At 39.5% G+C, this 13,389-nt stretch overlaps 1 protein-coding gene across 12 annotated transcripts in view; it reads right to left on the minus strand.

The window, feature by feature from the left end:
- The window catches only part of nrxn2a (neurexin 2a), a 182,094-nt gene that overhangs the window by 97,905 nt on the left and 70,800 nt on the right, over positions 1 to 13,389 (minus strand). For all 12 annotated transcript variants that reach the window (XM_081615817.1, XM_081615826.1, XM_081615822.1 and 9 more), the window contains 3 exons: positions 3,585 to 4,014; positions 1,714 to 2,097; positions 656 to 859 (listed from right to left, as the gene is read on the minus strand). In XM_081615817.1, the coding sequence (XP_081471943.1) occupies positions 656 to 859; positions 1,714 to 2,097; positions 3,585 to 4,014 (1,018 nt within the window). The remainder of the gene's footprint in view (positions 1 to 655; positions 860 to 1,713; positions 2,098 to 3,584; positions 4,015 to 13,389) is intronic.

The raw sequence follows: 13,389 nt of genomic DNA on the forward strand, positions 1-13,389 counted from the left end.
GCAGGAAGCTCAATCACGATTAACTGTTGGCTATCTCACAGGAAGGTAGTGTTTGTACACCACTAATGCCTGCTGATGCATATTCTACACAAAGTTATATTAGAAGCACCATTTATCAGATTATACCCAGTTATGCACAATTTTTTAAATCGGCATACTTACATTTATTATTTGCATTAAATATATTCAAATGAACAACCTCTACTGAATATCCTTTTCCCAGCAAAAAAACATTTTTTAAAATTATTTAAATAAATTCATGCAGTAAAAAAAACAATACTTGCTCCATATGGTTGTGTCTTTTTATGGGTTAAGATATTTAGTGACTTAACCCATAAATCACTAAAAATGACTTTTGCTACATAACTAAACGCCTCAAGAGTTTCAAAATAAGACTTTTATTGTTAGGTGTGAATGATCACAGCAAGAGTTTTCTGCTTCAGTGGTTCAGATTTCTGGTCAAATTCAACATTAAAACGATTTCAAGCTCCAACAGACACACAGGGGATGTGTTTATCTCTTTAGACAACTGTAGTTATTGTGCATGAAGATGTGAATGGAAGAAAGTCTAACTAAACAAATTTCATTTGTCTAGGTGACACGTCCTAATAGGTCAGGTGGAATGATCTGCTCAAATTTGCTGCAGCAGCTTTACCCAGGTTGACAGTGAGTTTGACTCTGCCTCCGTCCAGCTCCACGCGTAGGGTGTCCGCTGACTGCTGAGATGTGGTGGCCATCAGCAAACCAAAGGCCCTCTGGGACATGAACCGCAGGGACACGTCCTCGGCCTCTGTGTGCAGCGTCCTCGGCAGCACCACCTTCAGATACATGCTGCCATCATAGCTCACTGCTGTGGCCTCTGTGCAAAATGGGAACAGGGGCGTCTTAATGGACACTGAAATCAATAAATACTAAAAAAAAAAAAAACTAACGAGCATTTATGAAAGAAAACCTGAACCCCCTGTTGAGATAATCTTGGGGACAGAATGATATAGTTTTAGATTGCAGTTTTCATCAGTCGCACCAGATGGCAGAAAAAGCCTGGAGCAGATGAAGGCAGGGGGTGAGAAACGCAGCGGCAATTAAATTTCCGAAGGATTTATTCCCATCCCAGTGCAATACAGGAGGGATTTTCATACATCCGTCATATTATTAGCTGCCAATGGATCTGCGTAATTTGGCCTCTCCATGAGAAAACCATCTGCATGGATAATGCAAAGTGATTCAGGGCGAATGACTCTGCCCAAGCACCAGTGCATCCCTAATGAAACGCACAACACACACACACAGACCCGCACAACACGGACAATTCATTAATGAACTACTCGACTGTGGGAAAATACTGCTATTTACTTCAGAAGGCCTTAAATAAAACATTTTTTTCTCCATTGTGCTGTAATTTTCACCAAACTGCTTTCGAGACATAAAGCAATATTTGGAGGTGAGATCATGGATCTCATTTAAATACATATGAGAATCTAAAGAATGATCCCACTTGCAACCACAAATTAAATTTCTGTGGAGGCCTGGGATATTAGGTCAGATGATAAATTTTCTCTGTATCTACATTATTCCTGTCTGTGCAGTCACTTTTTACACCTCGCCTAATAAATAAAATACAACCCAAAGTGTGCTAAAAGCATCCCTGCAGCCTTTTAAAATCACTTGTCCCCTCCACGGACCGCCACCATTATCCCTTCCAGAGACTCTTACCCTTCTCACAGCTGGGGCCCACGTAGCCCGTGCCGCCACAGTCGCAAACATGCCGGTTCCAGCCCTCTCTGCAGTGTCCACCATTGGCGCACGTGTCTCTGGAGCACCTGAGATGAGTCTCCCTGGTGCAGAAACTGCTGACACCCACGGAGCTCTGCACCTCGGCCAGCCTCCACAGGTTGCGGCTCTGTCCATCGATGAACAGGTCCCTCACGCAGCCCACGAAGCCAAGGCCGAGGGAGGCCGTCCACACCTCTGGGGGCAGAATGAGGGCTTGTCGATCTTCGGGTAAACCTCCCAGATACATGTCTCCATCCAGGTCAAGGACCTCGCTGCCCTCGTTGGCGGTGAAGGGGATGCTCTGGCTGTTCACCGAGATGAAGCCTGTGGGGCGGACATTAACACTGAATCAATTTGAACTCGTAGAAGGGTTTTGTTGCTTTGGAAAAGAAAAAGGAAACAGCAGCTGTGTGTGGGTTGTGCTGAGTGATATGCATAAACAAAGTATAAGGCTGCGGTAATGGGAACCAACTCGCTAATTTTGAAGGATCCACATGAAGATATTGCTCTACCAGAGTTTAAGGGCTTAAAATTTGAATAAAAGTTCTAATTAGATATTCACATTTTGCTCACTGTATAACAGTGACTCATAAACGTATTCAGTGCTCTTGAGCTTTGTCTTATTTTAAAAATTTAAGTAATTAAATTGTTTCCATGTAATTGATCAACACTAAGACAGTTGTGAAGTGAAAAGAACAGGACACATCGTTTTATTTATTTAATTTTTACAAATTACTCTGTTTTTCTTCAGTGAAATTCAGCATAGACAGAATGTTAGAAGTCACCAAATTATTAAACTCTGTCCACCATGATTTTAACTCAGCACAAATAAAAAGCAGCAGCCAAGAAGCTGATGGTAACACTGGAGGAGCTGCAGAGATCCATAGCTCATTTGGGGCAATCTGTTAACAACAGAAAAAAATGTTCGACTGAAAAAGAGTTGAGATTAAAACTGAATTTTCTAGTAGAAAACTTCCCAAAACTTACAGCCACAGCTACAACATGCTGTTCATATTCATGCAGTAGAATAACCAAGCCAAGTCAAGTCAAGACCTCAACCCATTTGTGAATTTGTAGCAGAACTTGAACATTTTGACAGTTGCTCTCCATTCAGTCTGAATGAGCCTTAGTGATTTTGCACAGAATTTGCACGCGTCAAGCTGAAAGAATCAATTTCCAAAAGATCAGAAGATGTAACCGCAGTGAAAGATGGTTCTACAAAATATTGACTTAGAGGGAATGAAGACAAATGCCTGCCATGATCTTTCACTTTCAATAGTTTTCAAAAGGAAAGAAAATCTTTTGAAAACCATGTGGTAAGAATGTAAGAACCTCAACAAAACTATAATGAAAATTGTGGTTTAAAAAAAAAATCTTCAAGTGATATAGGAACTTCTCACTTATGCATAGCAGGAATAAAAATGAAAAGATCAGTGCGTCTCACTTGGACTCTGCTAATAAGACATTTTCATTACTCAAATACAGCAGCCATTTAACAGTTTCATTTGAACTAGGTAACTGTATAATTGGCCACTTGTGAAATAGGTTAACACAAATTTCAAAATGTCACTTCGAGATTACACCATCCCGAAAATATCATCATAATTAAAACCTAATATGTGCGCCTGTTTCACTGTAGCGAATAAAAAGCAGCAGGAACGTGCGGATGTCACCGTATCCATGCTGGCAAATGGCAGTTTCACAGCTTGGAGGCCTTTATGCTCAACAGCTAAAATTGGAGACACACAGAAGCAGACAGAAGGCTCCCCACCTCCACCCCTCGCCTTCACAAATGCATGACATTGTCTCACCATTGCGCCCCTTTCTCTGGAAGTCCACATGCCACCACTCGCCGTCGTCCAGCCTGTTGTTGCTGGCTTTAATTTTAATGCTGCCGGAGCCCATGTCCATGGCCAGGTAGAGAAATCCCTCCAGCAGCTCTATGGCGAAGAAGTCTGCGCGGGGCTTCCTGTCGGGCAGCTCTCCCTGCTGGCTGCCGTGGCTGAACAGCAGCAGGCCGCTGGGCTCTGTGGTGCGGAAGTCGAAAGATATGGCGCCGGTCTTCTTTGTGTTCCACCTGGGCAATGTCAGGTAGGCAGACGGCGTGTCGAAGGTGACTGGCTCCAGAGCTTCCACGTTTTCACAGCTGAATATCAGGTCGCCATGGATACTGATCTTGGGGTCCCGCTGCTCAGCCAGCCGTGACAGTTCCAGTCTGAACTCATTATTCCTGTAGACCACCTAATAAATGAGAGAGATGTCGTAGTGAGATGACAGCCAGGAGAGGGAGGTGAGATTTGGCGTCGAGCTTGAATTCTGCTCATCAATAAATCCAGGAATCAATATGGCACAGCAGCATTTACGAGGGTACACAGCAGACAGCGTGTTGAGTGATCCCTGAGCTCAAATAAACAGGCAAATTTTCATTAGATGGAATTATGACCACTTAGTGCAGTAATCTAAAAAAAATAAAAAATCACACATTTAGCCTCGCTGGTTTGTGTGTCAGTGCATTGACAGAGGAGCACTGAACAGATTGTACGATTTAATAAACTCATCAGCTGAAAGCTTTAAAAATTATTTGTGAAACCAGACATTATTTTTCTTCCCAATGAGACCTTGCATCATGTATTAATTTGTCTGTTTTTATCACCTAGAAAGTGCTGCAACGCTGCTATCAAACAGGATCAAAGCAGAGAGCTGCAAGGACTCTGAAACTGGAAAAATTGATTTACACTGGGATGTTGATGAAATGTGTACATTTTGAAGAAATATGCTTGAGCTGGTTTATGCCAGAGCAGATAAAAAAAACAAAAACAAAATCAGGCTGTCACAGTGACGAAAAAAAAAAAAATCAATATACAGATTTGCCGAAAATATGTGTTTTAAGTGTCAGCTAACTGAAAAACATCAGTTCAGACAAAATTGATGTCACAGATTCAGAAGAAGAAAATTAGAAAAATAAGATTTCAAAACGGCAAAAACAAAATGTTTTGCATTCAACCAAATCCACAGACATGTTAAACGTAGACACAGCAGACAGTTATTTTCCAACCATCTTCTCTTGTTGTGATACTGTTTTGTGAAATCAGACATTACAAGTGAAGGGCGGCTCTGATCCACCAGATGGTTTATTACATAGAGCTACAGCACTTAGATATACCTCTGAGGAACGCATGATCTGATAAAATCATACTCTATGTCAAAGGTCACATCCAAAGGACCTAAAATATAAATAATTGTTTTGTTGCATGGTCTTTAAACAAAATGTATAATTTCTGCAATGTTTACTTTCATACTACTGACAGTAAATTGTAACACAAGTAAATACAGAAATTTTCTTACTGGACTATTTTATTTTAAATACGTTTAAATATCTCATTTTCTACACTGAGAGAAGAATTAAACTGTTTTACCTCACAGAAAAAATCACACGGCTTCCAACGCTAGTTAATTTTTAGCTTGCAAAATGTTACATCATTCTTTCCAACTCGAGATACACTTTATATACAGCTCTGGAAAAAATTAAGAGACCATTTAAAAAGATCAGTTCCTCTGATTTTACGTTTTATAGGTAAATGTTTGAGTAAAATGAACATTGTTCTTTTATTCTGTGAACTGGTAACATGTCGCTGAAAATCCAAGCAAAATTTTTTTATTTATTACAAGAAAATGAGAAATGGTCAAAATAACAAAAGATGCAGTGCTTTCAGGTCTCAAATAACACAAAGAAATCAAGTTCATATTCATTTAGAAACAACAATACTAATGTTTTAACTCGGGACAAGTTCAGAAATCAATATTTGGTGGAATAACCAGGAGGTTTTCAGCAGGGTTCAGTTCAGTGGACTCTTCATTTTTTTTCCAGAGCTGTATATATAAGTATTTGTTTATCTGCCTTTGCTCACATATGGATTTGAGTGACATCCCATTCTTAATCCAGGTGTTACTAAAATGTCAGCCCATCAACACGTCTAGGAAGGTTCTGCCCAAGGTTTATCAGGGTTTTAGTTTCTGGTCATACAGAAACTAAACAGGTCAAACACTGGAGTTGGACAAGACGACTTGGCTCACAGTCTACACTCTACTTCTACCAGGAGGTCTGAAGTTCTTCTACACTAAATGTTATGCTTTCCTTGAAACAGGAATGGGGGATTAAACAAACCCCAAATAGTCTAGAGCATAATATTGCCAAAAATATCTTGGTATTTGGAATAATTAAGAGTTCTTTTCTCTAGAACCAAAGTCTCAACTCCTTAAAAATAGCCCACCCCATTATCCTGTCTGCATTAAACTTTACATTTGACAATGCAGTCAGGCAAGTGTTGTTCTCCTGGCAATGCCTAACTCAGATTGGTCAACTGAATTACCAAACATTTTGTCACTTCAGAGAAAACTTCTTCACTGTTGCCATGTGCTTTACACCTCTGCACTAAATGTTTTGAATTGTACTTGGTGATGTAAGGCTCAAACGGCAGCTGCTTTGCCATCCAAACTTCTTTCATTTCTATTGGAGGTCTGCAGCTATTGCAGAAACGTGGTGACCTCTATGCACTGTGCACCTCAGCATCTGCTCACCCCACTCAATGATTTGATGTGGCCAACCACTTTGTGGCTGAGTTGCTGTTGATCCCGATAACTTCCACTTTAGTAAAGTAGTCGACTGTTGAATAAAAACTACTTATAAATGTTCACAACTGGACTACTTGCACAGGTGGGTCACTTCTCTAGGGTGACCCACCTTTTCACAACTATTTCCTTCTGTCTGTATGGCAAGGTGCAAGATTTTAATACCCGTGGCCATTGAGGTAACTGGAAATCCTGAATGTAATGATCTGATTGGATGAGCTGCCAACTTTGGCAATATGGTGTATATAAATTTTCTGGCCAAAAAAAGAGACATTTAGCAATAAAAGGAATGCTTACATTTTCCCTTTTTAAATACATAAATGGTCTTGAAGTCTGAGTCCAGGGCCTCCTGCTTTAAACTATTGTTCTGTTAAACCCCGTCACACTATTGCACATAGGCTTTGTGTTTCCATGGGTTGAAGAGACATGCTGCTTTAAGTAAATAACATTCAGCATCACCTTCCTACACATTTGATACTGTTGTACATGAAACATGATCTCCAGCTAAGCCAGGCAGCCACAGATTTTTTTCAAAATGTGGAAAGATTTAGTCGCATTATGCATGTGTATTCTGGGCCCTTTAAAATATTCTGTCAGTATTGCGATGAAAGGTTTAAAGTGTACATGATGTTACAGCAAAAGGACTAAATTACTTTTCCTTTTCTATTATTGTCTCCTTTTACTTCTCGTCTCGTTTCCAAACTTATAACGCTGTCTATGCAACAGGACATAGTGAACTTTCTTATTTATCTGTGGACATTATATAGAACCCATTTTCAGATACGGCAACATACATGGCAAGATAAGAAGCTGCCTTTTGATGAGTATTTTCTGAAAGTGCACATCATACAAATTTAAAGGAGATAACTAAGCAAACGAATTTGTCTGCAAAAGAAATGTACTGATTTTCACAATAATTTACCAATTTTCAGTGAGAGTCTTTAGGTGTTTGTTAATTGGCCTCAGCTAGTCAAAGACATAGGAATCGAATCTAAAAAGAAAAAAAAACTGAAAAACAGTCTATAAAATGTAATTAATTCAGGCGCACAAGCACAAACAATCTCAAATCAGATGAAGGTCGGAGAATAGATTCCTCTATGCATTCACACCTTCTTGGTCCTTCTTGGTTTAAGCTTGTGGGAAGCTGGAGGCTATACTGGCTGTCTGTGGGCAACACTCGGGACTGGACGCCAATACAACACAGGGCCAACAATGAGATACACAAAACCACGATGCACACTCATTCTGGCTCATTATGTCAATTTTTTTTTTAATCAGTCAACCTAATGCGTTCTTGTACTGTGGGAGAAGCCTGGAGTACCAACAGAAAAGCCATGTAGGTGTAGGGAGAACAAACATCACAGACAAATACCTGCAAAGCACAGATTCGAACATGCAACCTGCCAGTAGAAAAGTAACAGAACTAATACAAAGTTAACATTAAATGACATAAAACTACTGAAATAAATAGTAAACAGCAGCTTAAAGGAGTAAATCAAATTTATTTTTCAAAATACAACGCTGCAGGATAGTTTTGGAGTGGAGAGATTCAGATTAAGAATCAGAATGGCCCAATCAAAGTCCAGATCCAAAGGAGGAACTGTGGCAAGGGTGGACATTAGTTTCAAGTTTTTATTTGTTAAAAAAATAACAAGGTACTCTTGTCCTTCCCCTTCACAATAATGCAGTTTGTTGCATAAAATCCCACAAAAAGACACTTTTTATGTTTGCAACGTGACCAAATCTAAAAAGGGGCACTCTGGGGAGTGAATATTTTTTTTACAAGGTCATTTTTGACTGACTATAATACAAAACAATCTAAATCAATCAACCTTGATCCGATACCAGAAGTCGACGCATACATTGAAAGAATGCCTGCGGGTTTCTTTATGTTACTGTGTTATTTTTGGCTTTGCTCTGGCTTCATCAATATTCACAAGACACAGCAACCCTTGTCTCATTTTGTATCAGTTGTAAGTCGCCCCACTGTTATCTGCCACCTCACTCTACCACCAGCCGCCGCCTGAGGTGACACACCACACTGCACACAGGACTAACAGCAGAGCCTGGAGCCTGTGTAAGCCAATATCACACTTTACACTGCCTCGGTGTGACTAATTAGACGGTGAAATCAGATGCTGAAACTGACCGTAGAGAAATGAATGAAACGGGCAAACTCTAAAAGGGGAATCCAGTCAAGACGGCCATTTTTACAAAGAGGAAACAGCGTGTTAGAAGGCACAGATGGCCACGAAAAACAGGCACTATGACCTCTGCAGAACTATTATATAAGCCAAAGGACAATACAGTGAGTGGAATCCTATTTCACAGATTCAGATGCTTACTGTGTGTTAGTTGGATTATAGAGTATCCCAAAACACAAGAATAAAGCTCCTTTAGAGTCATCCGACAAAGCCGTTATGTCATTACTGCTCAAGCTGTGAAGAGTAACATCACTTTGAAAATGACCCTCTCTGCTGCTAACAACTGTCTTCATGACTAAATTGGGTCCCATCTTTGAAGTGGTAAAATACAGGAACCTAATGAAGTAGTGTGGAATATCCCTCGGGTGCGCGCTGCAAACTCTCGACTTCAAAGACAAACCTGCCGTTCCTTGTTTGTCGCTGTAGTTGTGACCTTCATGTGAAAGTCGCCATTATTTTCCTCACACCTGATGATCCCGATGGCCTGCCGAGCTCCATTCACATCTGTTATTGTGCAACGTCTGGAGAGATTAGTCATGGCGCATACTCTCTAGAGTCAGTGAAATAAGACTCCCTAAATAGATGTGGTGCTTACACAATAAATATTTTCCTCGCTGCAGGTTTTTCTCTCTCCTCGTGGATTAAGATTAATATCTTGTCTGAACTACGTCCACTCTGCTCCTCTCGTTTATCACCGACCTCGGGACCTTTGGCCCGGACAGACATGTCTCTGCGCCAGGCGGCGGGACTGTCTGGAGAGCTGATCCCATTTCATCACCTCCGCTTCTCCCACAACTCCCACAATTTAGGATTTCTGAGATATGTCAGCCCATCTTCATGACTATCTCTCTCCTGCCTGCCATATTGCTCCCGCTGCATGCCTACAGTACATCTGTGTGATTATCCATAGCAGTAGTAGGTCTAAACACCACCAACAGCCACACCGCCCACAGAGCGGAGGTTGGAGCATTGGCAGTGATGCTGGAACAATAACCTGTCCATAAATAACATCTCGTTTTCATTTCGCTGCATGCAGATGGCAAAGTAATTATGTAAACACTGAATTGAAAGCCTTTCTACAGATGTGCTTTAAAAATGTCCATCTTACATACTTTAATAAGAAATTATACCAATTATACCAGAGAATCCATTTGGATTTAGATGGCTAGAAATATACATGTATGTGAATAAAGTCAGCTAGAAAATGGAAAATAGCATCCTAAAAGAAATACTTATTTGTTTAACCAAGTGGCTGCATTTATATGCTGTTTGTGATTACTGTCTTGTTTTTATTTTTGTGGTTGAGGCCCTGCTTCTGTTCTCCATTAAAAACACTCCTAATTCAATGTTTCTATGTTCAACTTTGTGTTTTTTAGATTATGCTATTATTAAACCTATTGCTGCCATTAAATGTTTGTGTTTCCTATGTCTCTCTCTACCGTAGAAAGTACTCCAGACTCAATGCTTCAACGTTTCAGTGTGTAATTTTTCTGGATTAAGCCACTGACGGAGCTATCATGACTAGAAAGTTTGAGTGTCCCATAGAAAGTACCCCTGTCTCAGTACTTCTTTGTTTAGCTATTGTTTTTTTCTTACTCTTCTTCTCAGTATTTCAGTTATGGGTATTTTCATATAGTTTGTTTATTGTAGTCCAAATTAACTTTAACTTTTCCCAGTTGGTTGGTTTCTTTTCAAAACTCCAAGCAAACCAAAATCTGTCACTACAAACCATGCAAACATGTTCTGACTGTTTATTGTGTCAAAGGCCAAAGGAGAAAATGTAAATACAGGAATCAGATGTTAGCAATAAACACTGAGATTTGAAATGTATTACATTCTGGTTGCTATTTCAGGAAAAGACTATCTGAGAAGTAAAACGAAGGATTTAGAGAAGACAGGTTGCAAGATGGATAGACCTTTATGCTTTTTGAAAAGAATATATGTTATTACTTAGTTTACTCTAATGCATCCCACGATGCAGTGCAACCCTGGCGAAGGGAAGGTGTTTGGAACAAGAATCCAGCATACAGCTATACTGAATTGTGGTTGGATCATATACACATTATCTGCTTCAAAGTTTGTTTGGAACTGTGCCAAGACCACTTTTTCCATTTTGGTCTCTTGTTTTGGTCTGCACAAAAGAGTGATTTCTACGTTCACATCTGCTCATAATTGACTGTACCAAGAAGGGAAACAAACCTGAATTCATTTTAAACAGATTAAACACCTCAGGTGTTTAAGCACCCTGAAAGGATTCCTCTGTTGTCACCTAATGACTGTTTCTTATCTTTTTCTCAGTTTGGAAGAAGATAATGGCTTTTGTGAACAAGTGTGTTCACAAAAGCGTGTTCAGGTTTGGTCTGAGGTTAGTTGGTGTTTGATACACTAACTTGTAAACTAACAAATCATTGAAACAAGCTTTAAAACAGTACAAACCACTACATACATTACTAGTGGATACTTTAGGCCACAATTCTTTCCATTTAAAATACCGTAGATTCAAGATATCACCTTTTATAAGTCTTTCCTTTTCCTCTGTCCAAAATGTGGACTTTAATGTTCTCAAAGGAGCAATTCTTATCCGAGTTTTGCAGGTTTATACCTGAGGAGCATTTCTGTATTGTACCGTGATGTGTAGATGTAGACTCTGTGTATCAATGATTTAAATCCACATATTCGCTTTATATTTGTTTGAATGCCATCTCTTTGAATTGCTTCAAAGAGATGATCTCATCTGTTGTCTCAGACTGTTTTTGTTTCTGAAAGCCATCAGAATTTTGTTTTTAAAGGTAAAACATTTATAAGATGCCAGACACAAGCAGAGCAGCATTGCCATTTGTTTAAAAGCAGTGTGTTACACGAGTTTCAGACGACTTACATGATGACCAAGAGAGTTAATAACTTTCTTTCAAGATGCTAATGACCTCATGAGGGCCTAAATACTAAGAAAACAGAATTGCCTTGCAAATTAGACCAAACATTTTCTGTGATAGAGACATTAAGCTCGGGTCATACGACATGAAGTTTTTGCCCAAATTTACCCCCCGATTCCCAGTCAGGCAAATTGGCGCCAGGCTGTACAAGTTGTGGACAGTCGGCCGGGTGAGTCAGAATGAAAATCTTAGTGTGAGATGGGGTGAAAACTGGAGCCTGCAACATGTCTGAGGAGAACCCGCCGACCTCAGCCGAAGTCAAACCAGCATGTTTTAGTTTGTTCAGACCGTTCCGGATGCAACAATATGATCACAACCACAAATCATCACTGAGGATAAAACAAACTTCAAACTGCTCCTTCAAACCTTAACTCTTGCTGTGAGTTTTATGGGCTCAGCTGACTTTAGTTGGCTTCGTAAATCCTGTAGTCTGTGAACCCTGACCAGGTCCAGTCGATAAGTATGTGATCCTGAATCTATCAGTCTTAAAATAAAAACCAGTGCGTTAGTGTGAACACCTATTTTTTTTTCAAAAAAGACAGTGAAACTCGCACGGCGTGTCCCGAACTTTGGTCAGGAGCAGCATGTTCAGCATCCGAGAATAGATCTGAGAAAATGAATCTATACTAAAGGAGTTGATCCTTCCCAGGTAGCAAACATGTTTGTTCAGTGTTAAAAGCAGCAATACATATTTAAGGTACAAACATGATCAAGATGATAAACACTGACCCAATTAAAATGTCTAAGTTGGAATGTTAGAACAAAAAAGGACTGATTATGTGTCCTTCCTTAAAAGCAAGCACATTTCTGCTTTCACTTTTGGCTTCCACTATTTATTTAAAGTTCTTTCATCGGTGCTTTTCAGGTCAATGAACAGCACCCAAGAGTGAGGTGATTATCTAGTCATTAAAGTCTAATGTGTTGTGGAACCGTGAATGTGAAGAACATTTGTAAACTAACCTAATTGAAATGATCAAACTCTAGTTTCTGTCTTTGCATTTATTAACCAGATCATATTGCAGATTAAAGCGTGTACATGTAAACTGTTGAGGCTGAAAATAACTTTATGAGTGCTGGCCACTACTGCAATTATCAATAATGATGAGAAAATGGTTGATGCTGTGGTTACAGAAGCAACTCCACAAGTTATGATACTCGCAATCTATTTAGAAGATGTAAAAGACACCATCAAGACCATCTTTGAATATTTAATTGGGCAAACTGAACAAAATGTTATTGGTGTGTGGGTATTACTAGTCTGAAAATGTTTGTTTGAATAAAATGGTTGTGTTTTGTTGTGTGGGCTGCCAGTGTTGGCTTCATCATATCAGAAAAACTTGAATTTCAATAATGATATTGATTACATTTAACTCACATCTTCCTGACTCTTTGCCATCATCACAAGTCCCTTCCACTTTAATATCTCAGTCCTTTTTTACACCATTATGTTATAACAAAAGCAGTTAAAGTTCCTCCAACTGGTCAAATATAATAATGACTTGCAGAGTTTCCAGGAACGTTTAATTTGAAGAATGACACACTTTTTATTGACTTATTCATTTCTTTGCAAAACTGCTAAGTGGCCAGGATAAGAACCAGTGACTTTGTCTGAAGAACGTCCTTTAACAAAGTTTTGTTGAACAGAAACATTAAAGACAGTTTTGTCTTCTGTGTGAGCTACGATTAGCTTCCCCCCCAAAAGTATTACAAGCCTGTTGGGCCGCCTGGGTTTTCAAAAATTGCGAATGATCCTGTACATGACACCTTTAGAAATTTAACTTGTGCTAACACTGTTATTTACCCAAGTGAAACCCTTTTTATTACAGTTTCTAAGAAGTTCAAATCTGTGT

Source organism: Poecilia reticulata, chromosome 14 (genome assembly GCF_904066995.2).
Source record: "Poecilia reticulata chromosome 14, P_reticulata-male-v2, whole genome shotgun sequence".
Taxonomy (NCBI): domain Eukaryota; kingdom Metazoa; phylum Chordata; class Actinopteri; order Cyprinodontiformes; family Poeciliidae; genus Poecilia; species Poecilia reticulata.